We start from the raw sequence: 22,873 nt of genomic DNA, 5'->3' as shown, positions 1-22,873 counted from the left end.
ATAAGGGGCAGCAATAGCAGAAAGCACAAATGAGGTTTTAAACATTAAGATATACTTTTTCGAGCAATATTAAGTTTCTGGGGTGTGTATAAGACAACATTCTTTCATGAAGGTTTAACATGGAGGAATTGAAATGCCTGTGACTAAATTACAAATGGGTTGATGGCCTATTATACAACCCCAGTGATTTTGCTTTCTATTAACACTCTCAGAAAAGAAAAATTGAGCATTGTTTGAATTAAGCTGGTGATTATTTTGTACATTTGTGTAGAATGCACTGCTAGCGCAGGTGGTCGAGGCGGACACAACAGGGTCTTTTAAGAGACTCTTAGATAGGTACATGGAGCTTAGAAAAATAGAGGGCTATGCACTAGGGAAATTCTAGGCAGCTTCTAGGAGTAGGTTACATGGTCGGCACAACATTGTGGGCCAAAGGGCCTGTAAATACATAGATTTCTACGTTCTATGTATCTGGATTTGTACATTTTCACTATCCTTCGGACTTGCTATGTTGATTTTAGGGATTTCTTCTATCTTCCATGGGAAAATCAGCCATTTTTACCCCAATGTTTCATGCAATAGTTTTCTTATATTTTCTGGCCCAGTTTCAGGTGCAGGAGTTGAAGGTTTCAGCTTTCCATGCGTTGTTGGTGAGCTTCCCAGAGTGTGAAGCAGGGGATGGCTGTAGCATGCTCTGGAGACCACGTGCTCTGTACTGAGCTTAATTTTCTGAGAATACATGAAAAATGTTTTAAGTATGCCTTTAAGTCAATTATTTACAAAAGCATTCAAGATTTTTTCCCCAAGTAATATCAAGCTTAGTGTTGCTGTTGCCCTTCTAAAAGAAAATAGTTTAGATTATGTCATTTCGTACTTCATACACCAGCTGACAGAAATTTCTGGAAAAGGCAGGAGAAAGTGAGAACCTGTCATAGAATCTTCGAAAGATATTGCCACCTAATAAGTTCAAGTTAATGAAGTTTGGACTTATCCCTATAAATGCTGAAATAATTTTAACTTACTTTGTTAATGAATTTCACCACGCAGACATTTGGGCAAGTGTTATACCCAATGTGTCCAAGGGATAAACTCAGACAACAACCTGATTTTTTTTGGAGTTTTTTTAACCTAAGATGATAGTAGAAGAAAGAACCCATATCTGATTTTGTAGCACCGTCTGATGTTTTTAAATAAAATCATTTCAATCATTGTTAATGGGGAAACGAGAGCTCCTCTGTTTCCCATAATATAGAAGATGCCATCAGCTCACTGAGTCTTTGCTAGTTCCTTGATGAAGAATCATTTCCATTCACTGATATACAACTTAAGATGAATTTTAGACCATGCTCATTTTAATATTTTCAGGTCTCTCAATGAAATCTGATGAATCTAAATATTATCTTGTGAAGGAGTGCAGGGAAGACCAACAAAGGAGGTGGAGGCTGTAATTGTGCATTTGGATGGGATAGTTTTGCTGGACAGTTTTCGAGAGCAACATACACATTCACTTTTCCTCATCCTTTAGTATTTTTTTAAAGATCAGAAGTTGGAACATAAAGAGTACTGTACGTGCCAAAGAGGGACCAACTTCCTGTCTAATAATTGTGGTAGCCAGGTGTTTTGCTCAGAATTAGGAAGGAACCTCCTGAACATTCTGACTTTACAGTACAGCAAGAGCAGTGGTTCCCAATCTGGGGTCCATGGACCTCTTTCTTGATGGTATTGATCCATGGCATAAAAAAGGTAGGGAACCCCTGCATTAAAACAATCTTCAACTTCACAGGGGAATTTGGATGAAGAGCAAAATAATAATCAATACTTACTATGTCAAGCAACATCACTGAAGGGGACAATAGTTTTAATAATGCAGGTCTTTGGTTTCATTCTCAATCCGTCTGACTTGTTACTTTCAAATGATTTTGGAGGCCTTTCAGTCCCAAGTCCTGACCCTTCGCACTTATTTTTCTGAGTTTTCTTTCTCCATTATTTTACAGCTCTCCTATTGTTACTCTTTATTTTACCTTAAAGCAGCAAAATAAGTAGTTTCAAATTAGGGAGAAGATTGAGGTGGTAACTACATTGATCAATGGTGTCCTTAAAGATGGTAAGGTATTTTGAAACAGGAAAAGAGATCAATAGATGGAATGGAATATTTAGGTTTAGATGCATAATGAATCTTTATGTGTAGGTAACTTCCTCCTATAATGTTGCTACACGGCTCGCAATCCAGATTCTGGCCAGCAAAGAGGTCATTTGCAATTCCTGGCACTCAATTAATTGAAATGAACTTCTTGATTGGACAAGCTTGTTCGTAACTTGTCAAAATTAAATGTACTTTGATAATGAATTTCCTTTGAATGTTGAACCTTGAACTTTAAATCAGTGACAAAAGAATCAAATGGCTCATTAAAGGACAATTTGCTGAATCAGTAGCAAGGAGTCTTGTCACAAGAAAAGGATTATTGGATCATGTTTTCTGGATACTTGTGAGCAAAGCGAGTGAAATGGATGGCTCCATCTGACTTGATTCAAGTTCATTACCTTTTCTTGTATGGTTGCTTATTATTGTGTAAGTGCCACGATATAATGTGTGCATGTTTTTAAAATTTGATGATATCTAAAAAGTGCAAGGGATAAATTTTGTTCTATTACAATTTGCTTTATGAAAGTAGATAGGGGAATTTATAATACAAGAGGCTTATTGGACAATTTTGGTTATATAATTTGAAGCAATGTTTTGTCTTTTAGGACACAAATCAATTTCACAGTGGCCATTGATTTTACTGCATCGAATGGTAGGTAGAATGAAATTTTATTTTTTTTAAATCAGTTCATTACTTATTAGACATTATTATTCTTTGACAGTACTGATGATTTACATGTGTAGCATAGAATAATAGAAGTTATTGTTTATCAGTAATATTTTACAAAATTAAATGTACAGACTGGTACCAAGAAAGATAACTTTTCATGATGGCAGCAATTTGTAGAAATGAGACTTTTCAATTTGAAGACAGCTGTTTCTTGAACAATTCCTAACAGGTGAAAATAGAATTATCACCTGGTAGATGGTAGCTTATGAAGGGCTACTTTGGTGGAGATCAGAGGGATGAGGAGTTTGGGGAGGACAATGTGCTGGGCATGAGGATCTAGAGTGGTATAACAGCAGACAAGAGATGGGCGAGTTTAGTGAGCTAGTCGTCAACTTTGACTGCTGCTGGAAGGGAGCATCTTAGCAATTACCAGGAAATTGTATCACGTTTGCAGGAATATCTGTATTGTTTTCCCACTGGCTTCACGTTGATGGAATTGGTCTTGTAATAACTCCTGCTCTTTCTTAATTGATGCACCACTGGCACCTGGTGAATTCCACATAAGTGAGTGTCCTGGCAAACTAAATATCACTTACATGGCTTGCGCATTGGTGAGCTACATCAAGGAGATCCCTGATCAAACATTTATTAGAGCTCCCCATCCGGAAGCTGAAAAGCAAGAGGAACTGTTGACTTAAAAAGCAAGTGATAATACGTGCCACCAGTCTGATCAGTCAGCTAGCCTTCTGGGACATTTCATATGTCTGCCGTCACTTGCAGTAGTGGTCTGAGTTTCCTTCTGCACTCCTTTGACTGCCTCTCTCCATTCATCCACTGCATTTCTGACTGCAATGGTGCTGATCCTTTTTCCCCTCATCATCTACTGCTGTTAATGTGGATATGACCTGACCGCACTTTGAGGCCTCGTTCTTCTGCCCTTAAATAGAAGATATTCTCGCCATACCTTGTGTCTTTGTGATCATCTTTTCACACTGGTCTGGGTCATTAGCTTCTGTAAAAGTTTTGTTCATGAGTTCCAGTTTATTATTTCTGCACTGTCCATGCAACATTGAGAGCTGCTCCTATAGAATACAGCAATCCAACCTACCTCCTCATTTGGTTTCTGTAGTGACACTCAGTCAGGTGAGCAGCAGGATCAAATAAGTACCATTAATTATTTTTCATCTGATTTATATGTTCAATTCCATAATGTTTGGAGGATTTATTTAGTAAATAGCAGAAATAACTCCATTAGTGTTATCAGAATTAAAGTCAGAGTATATTGTATTGGTATTAACCCCACTGATAGCATCCAAGACCATGAGTGTTGATTTATGTTATCTGTTGTCTTGCATCGCTTGCATAGTCCTAACCTTTGCATTCCATATTGATCTCATTATTTGGTGGATCACTTCTACTGTTGAACTTCTGATTTGCCTATTCTTTTCAGAATAAGTTTCAGATTGAGAAGGGGAACAGAAAGGGAGATATTGTACAATGGTTCTGATAATTTTGTCTGGCATCAACACATTTGTGCTGTTTTAGGCAAGAATGAGTAATCGCACATGACTTCCTTTAGATGCTGTTTTGATGGGATTAAAGCTGTAAGTAGTGTGGTGAATATGACACCATTTGCTTCCATGTTTCATTATCTAAGCTTTTGTCCCTTGCCAGTGACTCTGTGCACTAGAAGTTACAGAACCATGGGACAATACATCACGAATGCAGACCCTTTAGTCTCTACCTATATGGTGTCCGCTCAGCAAGTCCCAATTTCCTGTGTTTGGCCCGTACTTTTGAAAGCTCCATCTCTCCATGTGCTTCTTGAATGATACTATTGTACCTGTCTCAACCACTTCCTCTGGCAGCTTGTCACATACACTCACCACCCTTTACATGGAAAAAAAAAATTGCCCTCTACCTTAAATCCATGCTCTCAAGTTTTGGACTCCTTTACCTCGGAAAAAAAGATTGTTACCATTCACAATAGCTATGCCTCTCAAAATTTTAAATATTTCTATTAGTTTGCGCTTCATTTTCCTACATTCCAACGAATAAAGACGTAGTCTGGTCAACCTCTCCCTTTACATCAGGCCACCTTGTCCCGGCAACATCCTCATGTATCTATTCTGCACTCATTCAAATTTAACCGCATCTTTCCTGTAACAGAGTGAGCAAAACTGTACACAGTACTCAAGAGTGACCTCACCTGTGATTTATACAACTGCAACATAATGTCCAACTCCTGTGTTCATTGTCCTGACTGATGAAGGCCAGGCAGTTCCTGATCAAGCCTTGTGCATTTACATCCAAAATATTTCCATAACTAACTAAGGTTCCAATGTTGAAGTAGTCAATTCATTCCATTTTCAATCCTGGACATTTCTGGCATTCCAAGCCTAAACGTTTGAAAACGCAGTGGGCAAACAGTTCTGACCTGAACTTTCCACAGGGCTCGCTCTCACTGTGACAAATATCACTGCTTTTCGAACACGAACACACAAAACTGACTCTATTTAAAAACTGTTCATTCTAAGCAAGGTGTAGTGTCTAATGATTACAAAAGTGAACACTAATAATGCAAGCTAGAAACTCTTCGGTAATTGTCACCTGTTCCATTTAAGTGGCATGCTGTCCCAAATAAATGAAGGGAACCCCAACTATTTTCTCGATTAGTTTTTGTTCCTTAAGAGTTTTCCTTAATAAGTGGCTGCTCGATTAACTGATGGCCTAATTAACCAGAATCCACTGTACTCTAACATAATTTGGCAGTAATCAAAACTTGGGTGGTCCCAAGTTTGCCCTTCTGAAATAAAGGTGAAAGAGGAACATTACACATCATTGGCATCTTGATCCAATCTACTTATCAACTCCATCTTAAAAAATAACTCACATTCCTTCTCTGAAATAGTTGAGGTAACCGCATCCCAATCTTCCCTTGAGTTCCATTATCTTATTACAAGATTGGTTAACTCATGGAGTTTCACACTTCCTGTTATAATTTAGAAACCACCTCCCAATTACATTGTCATTCACAATGGATGAGAATTGAGGCCAATTTGTATCTGATCAAGCACATAGCTCACATAAATGGCACTTAAAGTAGTTTTAGAAACAGTCTTTTCAGTTTCCTCTTATTCTCAATGATGTTAAACCCTTCCCTCTCGAATGGTCTGACTGCCTCTACCTCATTCATGATGCTGAGCAAATTTTGATTTCTTGCTGATAGTATCTCAGTTAACAAGGTATTATGATACAACAAGGCATCGCTCCTGATCTACTCTCCCATTCCTGCTTTCCTCTTCACCCTTCCCCTATGTAAACTGTAAATATAGACAATAACAAATAAGACAAAACAGCTCTTTTACTACTTTATTTTAAATCTGTGTCAGTGTGTTGGAAGTTATTTTACAGTGTCTTTCCTTCAGCTGTTTAATACTTTGCTCTTGGCTGTCACTTGGCTCAATGTCTGAATGTTTCCTCCATGGAGATTTAGTCAGTTATCTCTCTTTCTTATCATATAGCATGATGTTTTATTGTTTAGTTGTCATACATGACTGAGACGTATTCATTTGTCAAGATGATCCACCATGCTTCTGTACATGATCTTTATCTTACTGGTAACCAAAATTACTGCAATATTGAAGTCTCATTGCTAAGTATCATCGTTTGTTCTTCCATGTTCTTAATGATTGTTAGATGAAGCAACACTTTTAAAATATTTGTTAAGTAAGTACACAGACCTCTCCAAGAGAAATTGCATATATCATGATTAAACTTAGTGTCAGACTAATCGGAGGCTGAATTTTCTGCAAATAATTTAATCCAGTTCAGGAGCATATTTGGACATTTTTTTGCCGTAATTTTCTGTTTGTGATTAAAACTGTGCACATGAAATTACAGTTTTATCTCATCCAGAAGAACAAGAAAAGGGGTACAGTCCAATGCGGTAATACATTAAAATACCAGGATACTTGCACAATTTTAATTTCGTCATCCCCAAACATACTGATATATTTTAGTATACTTCGTTTTTTTCCACTTTTAACATTTTCTGTTAGGTCAATATTTAGTTTTCTTTCACTAATTAAAGCATATTTTCTGATTAGTCACAAAATACTTTGTTCATACATATGTAGATTTAATTGGTATGAAGATTTAATCATGACCTTAGACTTCATTTAAAAGTGTCTTTATGTATTTTGTTCCTGACAATAACACACACCACTGAATGTGCAAGTCTGAGCCTCTCACCAGTGGTATCTGAAGCCCAAATTGCCCACTGACATCTGCAGAGAAGTTCTTAAATTATTGAAGCAGCTGGATCTCTTGCAGTTCAAATGTGTTCATCACCTTTTTTTTAAGAGAGTAGAATACATTGTAGCTTTGAGAGCCCAAGTGGTTAATTTGTCACCACTGGAATAATATCCACTTCAAATTAAGCAAGTATTCAGATCAATTAGAGGCTTCTACGCAACTTGTAATATTAATTTTAAGTGACGTTCATTTGCTGAAAGGTACAGGGAGGCAAAGTGAATGAGTTTGAAAAAAAAATCAGTGTTGTGTTTCTTCCTTCAGAAGTCCTTGAAATTCTTTTGGAACTGAAAAGAAAACTAAACTAAAGAAATTCATTGTTACATCACCTAAACTTACAGTATGATCCAAAAAGGATTAAAACAAAAGTTGCAGTTTCACACGGCTTAAGTACTTGCAAAAGAATAGGAAAAGTTTGCAGAGAACTTTGGTGGGTAGACATTCCTATGCTCTGCTCCATCTTCAGCTTGTGGACCACACAGAATTCCCAACTACCACATGGTTCATCATTTCAGATGGTATTAGATGTAACGTTCCCATTCTTTCTTCAGGCGATCTTTTACACTCTGATATGGAGGACCAACTGGTCCTTTGTGGAGTAGAAGGATATGCTTGGAGGATGGAAATATCTTCAGTATTAGGGGTGCCACTGGATCAGCGTGATGGAACAACAGCAGCATTGGGCTTCATGTCAGGGAAGGGAAAAGTGAGCCTAGATAAAAATCCTCATTTAAAATCCATGGATTGGGAAATATTGGTATGGGGTTGGGGTTGTGGCTGTGGAACAGGAGCAGGGGTTAAGGTAGCAGAGAATCAATTGTAATCTCATCTACCATTGTATTGCTGAAATGTGACTGGCCCAGTGATGATCACAGCTGAAACAGCTTATCCCTGCAGTGTTTGAAAGGGAGAAATGTTTGGAGATTCACATCATTCTGTGTATAACCTGTGTATAAGTCACATCAGTCATGTATGGGTGGCTCAGAACTGTCAGGCAGAATTTTCTGAATGTTGCGAAATAGCCTGGAAATGGTGGTAATCATGTTTCACTCCAGGGAAAAATCAGTTGCAAAATACAGGGAAAAATTCAGCAGCATGAACAGTGATTTCCCTAACTTCTGGTAATTAGTCCAGCTCCCTCTTTTTCCGTTCCCCAATCTGGTTACCCTCTCACCCCTTCTTTGCTCCGTAACTGTTCATCACATCCCTCTGGTAACCCTCCTATCCTTTACGTTATAGTCCACTCTCCTCTCCTATTAGATTCCTCCTTCTTCTGGTCTTTACTTCTTCTACCTATCATCTTCCAACTTCTTACTTCATCGCAGCCACCGATCTTCTCCCTCACTTGGTTTCATCTATCACCATCCATCTTGTACTCCTTAGCTCTCTCCCCCCCCCCGCCACTTTATTATTGTGACTTCTGTTCCATTCCTTTCCTGTCATGATGAATGGATCTGACCCATGCCCAGTTACTGCTTTTTATGCCTGCTGGTGTGTAGGGCAGCAATGAATGTCCTCCATCTGCTTGTCCTTGGCCACTCAGATGTAGAAGGATTCTTCATTGCTGTTCCTGTAACAATTTTGTTTTACCACTCAGGGTTGTTAGCCCTGAGCTAAACCCCCAAACCTAGAGGATCAGTAGACCACTCTTAGCCTGGCTTCCACCCTTTGACCTGTGTGACATGGGTGACCCTGCGATTAGCCAAAGCATAAAGCCCTGACCCCAGCCAACATAGTTCTCCAGGTCATTGAGGCACGCAAGCCTTCAAACCACGACAAGGTTGTGGTCCTCTTGGAGGTCAGCCCAAATTGATGAATGTTTATTCCCCTCCATAGATGCTGCCTGACACGCCGAGTTCCTCCAACGCTTTGTGTATATTGCTCAAGATTTCTAGCATCTGCAGTATCTCTTGTGTTAATGATTCACCGAGAATTCCTGGCATTCATATAAATTATACAAATATGAGGGAATTAAAAAGAAATTTGAAATTTGAGTTACTTTTTCCAGGAGTTCTCCCCATGACCACACAGGGTCCGCTGCGTACTCTGGTTTCCTTCCACAGTCAATGACGTACTGGTTAATTGTTCATTGTAAGTTGTCCTGTGATTAGGCTAGTGTTAGATAGGTAGGTTGCTGGGTGGTGCGGCTTGTTGAGCCAGAAGATCCTGTTCTGCACTGTATCTCTAAATAAAAGAATAAATTGAAAATACAGAAATACAGCCATCAAATTTAATAGTTCACAGACTTTTCCAAATAAGTACAATTAGTTTGTCAGATGTTACTTTGTTTATCTAATTAGAGGCAGATTAAATCTTGGTTTAATTACTCCATCTATTTTAACAGCAACCAGTCCCAGTAAACATCTATCTGTGTGCAATCTATCTGTCTTATAAAGAGGAGGATTATCTAGTGAAAAATTGAGTGACTGTATTAAGAAAATTATACTCATATATGGAAAGGAATATATAAATTGTTTGCATTATTGTTCAAAAAGTGATCCTAATGGTGTGGATTTTGAAAAGCTGGAGATCCAAATTGATTAAGAGCTGTAAAAAAAAACCACTTAATTAATGCTCTCCTTTTGAAGTAAATACTCTTGTGTGTTCAGAAAGTCAGAAGGTGATTGATAGAAACTAATTAAATTGTTACAGTTCACTTGTGTTATTTTAAAATTCTGGTTCATAGAGAAGTTGTTCTGCAGGTAAAGGAATAGTCCTCTCATCAAGTTTCTTCCTTAACTTTTCATCCTTACTAATTGTAAAACTCATCATTCTCTCACCCTCTTAGATGCTAATAACTACTTCCCCCCCACCACCATCCTTTCCCTTGATCTTCCCTGCATCATCTCCCAAAATTCCTCAACTACTCATCACTTCTGCGACTAACATCTCACCTCCCCTTCCCAAGATACTTGCACCCTGCTGGCACCATTTTTCCCTTCAATGTCCCAGTCTTATGCTCCCATTCTCTCTACCCTGACAGGATCTGCTCCATTGCCCTTCCTATGCCACCCATGAAGGGCTGAATGGCCTACTCTTGTACCTATTTTCTATGTTTCTATGATCCTATGGCTACTTATGATCCACTCTATTATGTCTCAGTGGCAGGAGATTATGGACAAAGAGCCTTTGATTGGTTTCAAGTTGAAATTCAAGTTTAGTTGTCATTCAGTCATACATAAATCCCCATGAACACAGCCAAACAAAACGGTATTCCGTCGGAGCCCAGGTGCAAAACACAGTACCAACAGTTACATATATGGCACAAGGCACAAATAGCACATATAAGATAGAAAGTAAACAAACAGTCACAGACAAAAAATATATATATAATTCAAGTCCCTGAGCGGCATGTGCTGTAAATTAATGGTGCATGGGTGTTATCGGCAAGAATAAGCAGTTCTCTTTCTTTTTAAATCTTTTTATTGAATAAGTATACAAAGGGTGAACCATAAAGGCACTAATACACTGTTAGAAATTACAGGAGATATTAATACAGAAGAAAAAATTGATACAAACAGTGCAATTTAAACAAAAAATAATATGGTAGAATAATAGTATACTAATTTATATATTTATATATATATATATATATATATATATATCAATAGAGAAAAGGAAAAAACCCCGAAACCCCCCCCCCAAAAAAAAACCCCACCGTGAAACTAAACTAAAAGCAAAGCAAAGCAATGGGCTAACTTGGAAACAGGTAGAGTCAAAGAACTTAAAATCACGTCCTCAAACCCGACCTCCATTAAAAACAGTTTAAAAAAAAGCAAGAAGGGAATATAAATATGGAACAAAAGAGAAAAAAAAATTACATTAAATGAAAATATTGAATAAAAGATCTCCAGGTCTATTCAAATTTAAGTGAGGAATCATAAAGATTACTTCTAATTTTCTCCAAATTTAAGCATAATATCGTCTGAGAAAACCAAAGAAAGGTAGTTGGAGCATTAGGCTCTTTCCAATGTTGTAAGATATATCTTTTCGCCATTAAAGTAAGAAATGCAATAAATCTATGGGCTGAAGGGGAGAGATTACTGGAAATTTTTAGGTAATCCAAAAATAGCAGTAATAGGATGAGGAGAGATATCTATTTTCAATACTTTTGAGATAATATTAAAAATGTCTCTCCAAAAAGTTTCCAGAGTAGAACAAGACCAAAACATATGAGTTAAAGAGGCTATCTGCCCCGGACATCTATCACAAAAAGGATTAATATGAGAATAAAAACGAGCTAATTTATCTTTGGACGTATGTGCTCTATGAACAAGTTTAAATTGAATTAGGGAATGTTTAGCACAGATAGAGGAAGTATTGACTGTCCCCAGTCATCCACGGAAATAATAGAACTCAATTCTTGTTCCCAATCTGACCTAATCTTATCAAATGGAGCTTTCCTAAGTTTCATAATAATATTATAAATAATAGCCGTTGCACCCTTCTGACATGGATTAAGGTTAACTATAGTATCTAAAATATTTGTAGGAGGGAGCATTGGAAAGGAAGAAAGTATAGTACTTAGGAAATTTCTAACTTGAAGATATCTAAAAAAATGTATTCTTGGTAAATTATATTTATTAGATAATTGTTCAAAAGACATAAGGGAACCATCTAAAAATAAATCCAAAAACTGTGAAATACCCTTGTCTTCCAAATTTGAAACGCACGATCCGTGAAAGAGGGAGGAAAAAATATGTTACCTAAAATAGGAATCGCTAGCCCAAATTGGTTGAGATCAAAAAATTTTCTGAATTGAAACCAAATACGCAAGGTATATTTAACTATCGGGTTAGAGACCAGTTTGAGGCGTTTCAAATCAAAAGGAAGAGAGGAACCTAAAATAGAGCCAAGTGCATAGCCCTGAGCAGATTGTAATTCCAATACTACCCATTTAGGAATGGATAGTGTATCTTGGTCAAGTAACCAAAATTTCATATGTCGAGTATTAATTGCCCAGTAATAGAATCTAAAGTTAGGTAAAGCTAGACCTCCATCTCTCTTGGCTTTCTGTAAATGTATTTTACCCAATCTCGGGTTTTTATTTTGCCAAATAAATGAAGAAATTTTAGAGTCAACTTTATCAAAAAAAGATTTTGGAACAGAAATCGGTAATGCCTGAAATATATATAAAAATTTTGGCAGAATAAACATCTTAACTGCATTAATACGACCAATCAAAGTTAAATATAATGGAAACCATTTAGATGAAAGTTGAGTAATATGATCAATTAAGGGTAAAAAATTAGTCTTAAATAAATCTTTGTGTTTACAAGTAATTTTAACCCCAAGATATGAGAAATAATTATTAATCAATTTAAACGGAAAGTTATGATACAATGGAAGTTGTTTATTAATCGGAAAAAGTTCACTCTTACTAAGATTTAACTTATAACCTGAAAAAAGACTAAATTGTGCTAATAAATCTAAAGCAGCAGGGATAGATTTTTGAGGATTAGAAATATATACAAGTAAGTCATCAGCATAGAGTGATACTTTATGGGACTTTAAACCACGAGTTATCCCAATAATATTTGGAGATTCTCGAATGGCAATTGCAAGAGGTTCTAATGCAATATCAAATAATAAAGGACTAAGAGGACAATCTTGTCGAGTACCTTGAAAAAGAGGGAAAAAAGGTGAGCTTAAAGAGTTAGTACGGACCGAGGCCACAGGAGAATGATATAACAGTTTGATCCAGGATATAAATTTCAAGCTAAAATTAAACATTTCAAGCACCTTAAATAAGTAAGGCCATTCTACTCTATCAAAAGCTTTTTCAGCATCTAAAGAGATAACACACTCAGGAACATTTTGTGAGGGGGTATAAACAATATTTAACAGTGTGCGAATGTTATAGAAAGAGTAACGACCTTTAATAAAACCCGTTTGGTCTTCCGAAATAATAAAAGGGAGTACCTTTTCTAATCTGTTTGCTAATAATTTAGAAAAAATTTTAGAATCAACATTTAATAAAGATATTGGTCTATAAGATGCACATTGAGCAGGATCTTTATCCTTCTTTAATATTAGAGAGATTGACGCTCTATAAAAGGATTCAGGAAGTTTACCAAGTTTTAGTGAAGCCTCCAAAACCCTACAAAACCAAGGGATTAATGAAGGTGCAAAAAACTTATAAAATTCCACAGTAAACCCATCAGGGCCAGGAGCTTTCCCCAGGTTCATAAAGGAAATAACATTCTTAATCTCATCAGTAGTAATAGGAGTATCAAGCATAGAAGACATATCCTGTGAAATCTCAGGGAAATCTAGGTTATCTAAAAAGTCATTCATATATTTAGAGTCTCGTAAAGACTCAGACTGATATAAGGAAGAATAAAAATCAAAGAAGGTTTGATTGATCTCCACATGATCAAATATCAGTCGATCATTTTGATTATAAATCTGATTAATTTGAGATTTAGTATAATTAGACTTCAATTGGTTAGCCAACAGTTTACCAACTTTGTCACTGTGTACATAAAATTCACTTCTTGATTTCTTTAATTGGTTTACAATCGAGGACGAAAGTAATAAACTGTGTTCCATTTGAAGTTCAGTTCTTTGTTTATACAACTCCTCAGAGGGAGCTGTAACATATTTCTTATCAATTTCCTTAATCTTGTCCACAATTACCAACTACTCCTGCTTCAACTTCTTCCTCAAAGCAGCAGAATACGAGATAATCTGACCACGAATATAAGCTTTAAAAGTATCCCAAAGAATGTTCACAGAAATATCCTCTGGTGTAGTTGATTGTAAAAAAGAGATCAATCTGTTCATTCATAAAGTTAACAAAGTCCGAGTCCTGAAGCAGCAACGAGTTAAAACGCCATTGTCTATTATTTTGCGTATTAACCTGAATCTTAATAGAAAGCTTGAGTGGAGCATGGTCCGAAATGGTTATAGAATCATAATCACATTTAATCACTGAAGAGATAAACCGAGAGTCAATAAAAAAATAATCAATTCTTGAATAGGAATGGTGAACATGTGAAAAAAAAGAAAAATCTTTTTCCTGATGATGCAAAAAACGCCAAATGTCCGTCGACCCAGAATCAGAGAGGAATGAGTTAATCAAAGTTGCAGATTTATTGGGTAAGGTCCGTAGAGGAGCCGAACGGTCCAAGACTGGAGATAAACAAGTATTAAGATCTCCGCCCCAGATCAATGAAAACTCATTCAAATTCAGGAACCGATTAAATAATGATTTATAAAATTCCGGACAGTCCATCTTGGGAGCATAAACATTAACCAAAACTACCTTTTTATTGAATAGTAGACCACTAACCAGTAGAAATCTACCATTCAGATCAGAGATAATATCATGTTGTACAAAAGTAACAGAGGAGTCTATAAAAATAGAGACGCCTTGAATCTTAGCGTTAGAATTCGAATGAAACTGTTGGCCCTTCCAGAATTTAAAGAAACGAAGTCTGTCCCCCCTCCGCACATGGGTCTCTTGTTAAAATAGAACATGTGCTTTAAGTCTCTGGAATACTTTAAAAACTTTTACCCTTTTAATAGGATGATTAAGACCATTAGTATTCCAGGAGACAAAATTAATAATAGACTCCATAAACACTAAAGTCAACCCACAAAAAAGAGGATTGACAATAGGTTCGACCCACGAACCGGGAAAGGGAACAGAACAAACCAGAGATAACGGGAAGGAGAACGCAACCAATGCTTCAGTAATGTAAATAGCTCAAGAAGAAAAAAACTAAAACGTGAAGCCCCTCCCACCACCCCCCATCCCCTGACCCCAAGGCTAAATCTAAAGCAGACCCGCCAGAAAGAAGCAAGCACTAAAACTACCCCCATGACTTCCGATAGATGCTCCCTAAAAATAGTGTAAATATAAAAAAGATCAGCTAATTATAAAACAGTAAAGAAATAAACAAAGATCAGTTAAGACAAACACGATATAAAACAGAGAAAAAACCAGAAAATATAAAGAAAACTGTAACAAACCACAGACCCTATGATAACCAAAAAAAAAGGAACGAAATTATTAATATAAACTAGTTAGGAAAACCTACAGAAAAGAGTACAATTAAAGACTACGAAATTTAGGGCCTCAAAGGAAATACACAAAATGATGCTGAGGGAATAACCACCCAGAATCCCCAAGGAAAAAGAAAGGGATAACGCAGTTAGAAAGAAAGTTTGGCAACCATATTAATTAATCAAAAATAAACTTTTCTGCCCGTATAAAGCAACGAAAAATTAAACCCGACAGATTCACAACCTCCGATCAAACGGAGATAATTAAAAATTACGATTAAGATGTTGAAGGTGAAAATTGATCCAGATAACTCTGGGCATCCGATGGAGATTCAAAAAAACGAAAAGCTCCGTCAGGCATGCGGATCCTTAAACGCGCAGGGTAGAGCAGCGCTGGTTTTAAATCCGTCTTGTAGAGTTCCGACATCACAGATCTGTAACAAACCCGTTGATCCCGAATCTGTTTGCTGAAGTCCTCCACGAATCGGAACTGAAGATCCAAAATATCAATGTAACCTTTAGATCGAACAAATCGAAGCAGTTTCTCCTTGTCTTGAAAGTAATGAAAGCGTAAAATGACATGTCGAGGTTTATCTGACTTAGACAAATATGATGGAACTCTGTGAGCCCGATCCAATGACGGTGGTTGGTCAGGAAATACGGTAGGGAATGCGTCTTTTAAAAGTTGAGAAAAAAACTTTATAGGGTTGTGAGATTCAACAGCTTCACGAACACCAATAATTCGAATATTCTGCCGTTGCATTCTGGATTCTAAGTCAGAGTTTTTAAAAGTCAGAAAGTCCAGTTTTTTCTTCATTGTAGTAATTGTTTCTTCAATTTTCTCCATCTTGAGTTCATTTTGTTGCATGGATTTTTGAAGATTAGATATAGCCAACTGGTGTTCCGTGATAGATGTTTGCATTTTATCGATTGAATCGGCAATTTTCTGGAAATTAATTGAAATTTCCGCACGAATCAGCTCCGTTATAGAGGTTGAAATTTTCCTTTGAATTAGATCTGAAATAGCTTTCAGAGTCAACGGTGGTTCAGTCGGAGGGAGATTGGTAACTTTCGGTCTAACCGGACGTTTGTCGTCTTTCTCATTTTTTTCTGTTCTTGGACATAGCGGACCTTAAAAACATCCGAATATCAAAAGGCCCAATTTATTTCAGATTATTGTAAAAGTCGATGCCTTAATAGTTAGTTAAATATAGCTGATCATAGGAAAAAAAACTCAGAGGTAATGGAGCGAGTCAAGAGCACGACTTCACTCCATGAGCTCTACCGAAGTCTAAGAATAAGCAGTTCTCAACAGTCTGCAGATGAAAGTATACATAGAGACAAGCAATCCAGCTTGTCTTCCACCGAGTGAACACTAGATGGCAGCAACAATGGGCGGGGCCAGCCCCCAACCCAGAATAGATGGCAAACTATGTTGCCTCCTGGACTGCTGCAACAGGCAAGCCCACAACTAGAGGCCTAGTCCTTGCTAAAACCAAGGCCGTGCAGCTGCCTACTGTTGGTCTCCCCAATAAACAAAGGAAACAGACTTGCTGTGATTTACATTACCAATTTCCAACAGGGTCTTGTGTTCACAGACAGCCACTTGATGTTAGATTGCCCACTGCTTTCGCGCACTGACTCCCATACCTTTCTGTAGCAGGCAGTAACACGGCCTGCATCAAGTCCAACTGTTCCAGCTCTTCTGCCAAACAGCAGCACACTGATGGGGTAAAGTTCTTGGCGTCCAGCATTGTCTTGTGATCATAAAAAAAAGTTTAGAAAAGACAAAAACACCTTTGGTTGGCCCTGAGAGGCTGCTGACTCCAAACGCGCTGCCATCCTTTCTAAAGATTTGCTTTTGCACCTGCATAATCTGACCTACTATAGCCTGTGCCCAGAGGCATGTGATAGATTGTGCCCTCCCAGAACTACCACAGCAAGAAGCAGGGCAGCAGGATGTTCCTCCATGTAACTTTCTGCCTCAGATACAGATTGTTACTCCTTCACCTGGTTTAAGTGTTGGGCAATTCCCTGTCGAATGTCCATGGGAATTTCTTCACCACATAGAAGCGATGGTTTAAGAAGTCACCTCAACCATCATCTTGAAAGTGTTTAAATTCTGACCTTGCCAATAAAGTCCACGTTTTATAAATGATTAAAAAATTAAGTAAGTCTGTTTATCTTTTGTGTTTAACAATGTTTGGGATTTACATTCACAAATTCATTCTTCTTCGGGTTAGTTATTGCAGAAAGCTTAGAATATTTCTTGCCTTTAATCCTTATGGCAATGCTATTTTTTATTTTCTCAGATTCCATAGTGTTAATCTCCCTGTTCTGCCCTTTTATAGACAGGCTGCAGTGATAATGATCACAACATCTCTGTGATCTCTGGGGCAATGGCTCTGTCATAAACTGGGCTCAACCTTACAGTTTCATATACAGCATCATTGAATATTTTCCTTCCATTAATATTTCCACTGTTGCCCTCTGAATTTTGCTACCACCAGGACTTGTATATATACACACAAACATACATACATACATACACACAGACTCACTCACTCACTCCCCTCCCCTCCATTTTCTCTGCCTCCATCGCAGCCTGTATGGCTATCCCAGAAAAAGCACTTGAACCCTGTAAACCTCTTTTTTTTATTATTATTATTATCACTGACTTATGTGAGGAAATTTGTTGTGTTGCAGCAGCAGTATAGTGCAAACATAAACTATTCTATAAATTATAATAAATAAATTATATGTATTTATATCTATATAGATATATATAATTTATTGTAATTTATAGAATATAAATTATTCTATACAAAAAGTATCTGTTGTGTACTACAACAAAATACTATAATTTTATAAATATTATAAAAAGAGAGCAAAAATAATGAGGTAGTGTTCATGGTTCCATTGTCTGTTCAGAAATCTAATGGCAGAGAGCAAGAAAGTATTCCTAAAATTTTGAATGGTTTAGCAGTTAGGCTCCTGTTCTTCCTCTCTGATGGTAACTATAAGTAGAGAGCATTTTCTGGGTGGTGGGAGTGCCTTTTTGAGGCAGCTTCACCTTTTGAAGATGTCCTTGACGGTGGGGAGGCTGATGACCATGAGGAAGCTGGCTGAGTTTAAACCCACTGGAGCTTTTTCCAATTTGCTTTTTCAGTGGGGAGCACACGAATGGTGCAGCAACAGTGAGCCCAACCATCAGTTACCCTCTGTGAATATGCAAGATGCCTTCTCATACTTGTATATGGGAGAAAACGACAACAGCCGGCTTATAAAGTGCAAAAACCCCATGTAGCAATTATTTAATGTCAGCTTACTTGGCATAAGGGAGCAATATATCACTCCTTTAATGCAGCAGCAGCTGACGATTCCAGTTTGAAGGCTTGGAAATTGTTTTTCACTTTTGGTGTTATTTAATATCTTGATATGTGATTGTGTAACATTTTAAATTGTTTTAATTTTAGGCCATCCTGCTCAACCAACTTCTCTACATTACATGAATCCTTATCAACTTAATACTTATGCCATGGCTTTGAAAGCAGTAGGAGAAATTATTCAGGACTACGACAGTGACAAGATGTTCCCAGCATTGGGATTTGGTGCCAAGTTGCCTCCAGATGGAAGAATTTCACATGAATTTGCTTTGGTGAGATCCTTATTGCAAATACTTTTTTTTTCCATTACAAAAAGTATCTGTTGTGTACTGCAACAAAATATTTGGCTTTAATTGCTTTTACTATTGTTACCCTGCTTTTTTACTGCAGAGGAAATTATTTGTCATGGCAGAAATTAAAGTTTTGTTCAGACAATTGAAACTTAATTTGACTCATTATCACCCATGTGAAAATGGCTACCATAATCCATCGGACTGTATGTTTGATTGGTGTCAATTTGAACGATTTGCTTTTAGTTCAGAGGCTGGAACTAAAGCTGATGGAAAATATCATATTATCTAGGTTGGCAGTGTCTTTAGACCATAAGACTTAAGAGTAGAATTAGGTCATTTGGCTTATTGAGTCTGCTCTGCCATTTCATCATGGCTGATTTATTATCCCTCTCTGTCTTATTCTCCTGCCCTCTCCCCATATCCTTTGATGCCCTGATTAATCAAGAACCTATCAACCTCTTCTTTAAGTATACTCAGTGCTCCACAGTCGTCTGTGCCATTGAATTCCACAGATTCACTCTCCTCATATCTGTTCTAAATGGACTATTCTGAAGCAGTGCCCTCTGGTCCTAGGCTCACCCACTTTCAGAAACATCCTCCCCACATCCACTCTATCCAGACCTTTCATATTTGATAGATTCAGTGAGATGCCCTCATTCTTCTAAACTGCAGTGAGTACAGGCCCAGAGTTATCAAATGCTCCTTATATGTTAACCCTTCCATTCCTGGAATCATTCTTGTGAGCCTCCTCTGGACCCTCTCCAATGCCAACACAACTTTTCTTAGATAAGCAGCCCAAAACTACTCCAATGGAGGTCTGATCAATGCCTTATAAAGCCTTACCATTATATCATTGCTCTTATATTCTAGTCCTCTCTAAATGAATGCTAACATTCCATTTGCCTTCCTTACTACTGACTCAACCTGCAAGCTAACTTTTAAGGAATCTTGCATGAGGACTCCCAAGTCCCTTTGCAGCTTTGATTTTTAAAATTTCTTCCCATTTAGAAAATAATTTATGCCTTTATTCCTTCCACTAAAGTGCATGACTGTACACTTCCCTATGCTATATTCCATTTGTACTACTTCGCTCATTCTCCCAATTTGTCCAAGTCCTCCTGCTTCCTCAACACCACCTGCCCCTCCACCTATCTTCATATCCAATGCAAACTTGCCACAAAGTCATCAATTCCATCATCCAAATTATTGAAATGTATGTAGTTTAAAAAGAGACGGTCCCAACACCAACCTCTGAGGCACAGCATTAGTTTCATACTACACTCATGAGTTTCTGGCATACTCCCAGTGTCTTCCACAGTGAAGATTGATGCAGAATACCTATTAGATTCATCCACCATCGCTTTGTCCCCCCATTACTACCTCTCCAGCATCATTTTCCAGCAGTCCAATATCCACTCTCACCTCTCTTTTACTCTTTATACAGTATATCTGAAAGAAACTTTTGTTATCCACTGATGATATTGGCAAACTTACCTCCATATTTCATCTTTTCTCTCCTTTAGCTTTTATAGTTGAGTTCTGTTGGTTTTTAAAAGTTTCCCAATCCTCTAACTCCCTACTGTTTTTTCGCAATACTATATGCCCCCTCTTTTGCTTTTATGCTATCTTTAACTTCTCTTGTCAGCCACGGTTGCCTCATCCTCCCTTTTGAATATTAAATCTTCGGGATGTATTTATCCTGTGCCTTCCAAATTTCTCCCAGAAACTCCAGCTTTTGCTGTTTTGCCATCATCCCTGCAAATGTCCCCTTCCAATCAAATTTGGCCAGCTCCTCTCTGATGCCTCTGTAATTCCCTCTGTAATACTGATACATCTAACTTTATCTTCTCCCTCTCAAACTGGAGGGTGTATTGTATCAACCTTTAACTCATGCTTTACTAAACCAAAATATAGTTTTCAGACACAATGGGTATAAACCCCCTGCTAGTGATCTCTCCCACTGAACTCAATGGGTTGAATTTATTGGAGTGGTCAGAGGGTGATGGGATGGTTGGTGCATTGGCACCCTCATATTCCTACAAGCTTATTAATTGGCAAAAATATTCCTATCTTGGAAATTGGGAAAAATATTAAAAATTCCATCATAACATGTTGACCAAACCCTGGTAAGTAGAATCCTCATCATATTAAAGAGGGCCAAAAGAGCATCCAAGAGTTCTCCAGTGAATTTATGGTACTTAGTCTTTTCAACACCAGCTACCCAAATGGTGTAGTGAAGCATGCTGTACGTAAACTGAAAATGCAAAATGAATCTCCAGAGGCTTATAATGATTGCTGAGTCTTTCCAACATTTGTGGTATCCTTTGTTTTAACATTTTGTTTACCAGTTGGTCATGAGACTGGCTGTATATAGAAAGCATGCTTTGGAAACTTGAGACGAGAATTAGTCGAGGTATATATGAATTGAGAGAGGCCCACACAGGGTGAACAGGAAGAATCTTAGCAGAGGTACCAATTATGGGAAAGCATGGATTTATGACATGGGGAATTTCAATTTGCCCAAAGAGGTGAAAAAGGATTCATTACTGGAAAGGTGGTTGAGGCTGATATCCCCATTTGAAAAGTAGCTAGATGTGCCTGTGAAAAGCAGACATTTAACACAAGATGGGAACTAGGATTTAACTAAAGAACTTCTTTGCTGGCAGGGAAAAGAAAGAAAAACTAAATGAAGATTAGTTTTATTTGTCACATGTACATTGAAACATCGAAACATAGAGTGAAATGCGTAGTTTGTGTCAATGACTGACACAGTCTGAGGATGTGCTGGGCGCAGACCGCAAGTGTCACCATGCTTCCAGCACCTACGTAACATACCCGCATCTTACTAACCCTAAACCACACATCTTTGGAATGAGGGAGGAAACCAGAGCACCAGAAGAAAATCCTCCAGGTCACGGGGAGAATGTAAAAACTCCGTACAGGCCGCAGTGGAATTGAACGCGGGTTGCTGGCATTGTAAAGTGTTACACTAACTGCTATGCTACTGTGCCACTCAATGTAATGGGCCAAATGGCCTCTTCTCTGTGCCTCATGTTTCCATGATTCTACGGGTATATACAAACGAAAAGAGAAGGGAATTGCTTTTAAGGTAGTGAAATTGACTTTATGAGGTGGTAATGACCTGCAGAAATGTCCGGTTGGCATGCCACCGATTGTGACTGATTGAAGATACCAGAAGACACTGAAGCTGGTGATATAGAAGTCTTTATTCAACACACAAGCAGGGATCATACTGGGGACACTCTTAGAAGAGGCTCTCTGATGCGATATTAAATGACAATTTTACGTGATAACTGTCAAAGATAACAGCACGACAGTTCGATTCTTACAGTATATTCATGATGCTTCCTTTGAATTGCAAATAATTTCAAACATCTAGATCTTCATGCCAACACTCCAGATACCTAAAATGAATGTTAATCAGCATTTTGTCTGATCTGCATTCATGCATATGCAGACATCTCAGGTCAATGGGGTGTTTTCTTGGTTTGCAATAGACCCCAGTCTGTGGCTCCAAGAACACCATTGTTCTGAGCTGCATTTTAAACTCTATCTACAATCCACATTCAGATTCAAAGACTGGTTGCTGTTGAAATTGACTCCATAACTCTACCACCCTGTCAGTGAAGAGCCAACTGCTACTTCCATGTGGACTCAACAATGGTAGCTGAACCATGCCCCTGCCTCTCTGCCTTTGTAGCATGTCAATTCGAACATTGTATAGGAGCCCAATCATCATTTAATGTCAGAAATAGCTTAGAAGGTGCCATATACATTGATCAGTTATAATGAGAGTGGTTTGTTGCATTGGAGTCACCTAAAGAATCAGAATCAGGTATGCAGTAATATCACCAGCATACACTGTGAAATTTGTTGTTTTGTGGCCCCAGTACATTACAATACATAGTAATAACAATGAAAGTATATATAAAAAGAACTAAATTGACTAAGTAGTGCAAAAAGAGGAAGTGTTCGTGGGTTCATTGTCCATTCAGAAATTTGATGACAGATGAAACATGGAGTGTGTGTTTACAGA

The 22,873-nt window shown here is 37.7% G+C and overlaps 1 protein-coding gene across 1 annotated transcript in view; it reads left to right on the top strand.

The window, feature by feature from the left end:
- The window catches only part of LOC134359358 (copine-8), a 338,437-nt gene that overhangs the window by 276,310 nt on the left and 39,254 nt on the right, over positions 1 to 22,873 (top strand). Inside the window, exons 14-15 of the mRNA XM_063072488.1 lie at positions 2,749 to 2,795; positions 18,614 to 18,795. Coding sequence (XP_062928558.1) covers positions 2,749 to 2,795; positions 18,614 to 18,795 — 229 coding nt within the window. The remainder of the gene's footprint in view (positions 1 to 2,748; positions 2,796 to 18,613; positions 18,796 to 22,873) is intronic.

This window comes from Mobula hypostoma, chromosome 20 (genome assembly GCF_963921235.1).
Source record: "Mobula hypostoma chromosome 20, sMobHyp1.1, whole genome shotgun sequence".
Lineage (NCBI taxonomy): Eukaryota > Metazoa > Chordata > Chondrichthyes > Myliobatiformes > Myliobatidae > Mobula > Mobula hypostoma.
The sequence above is the reverse complement of the archived record's forward strand: the minus strand, read 5'-3'. Positions and strand labels throughout refer to the sequence as shown.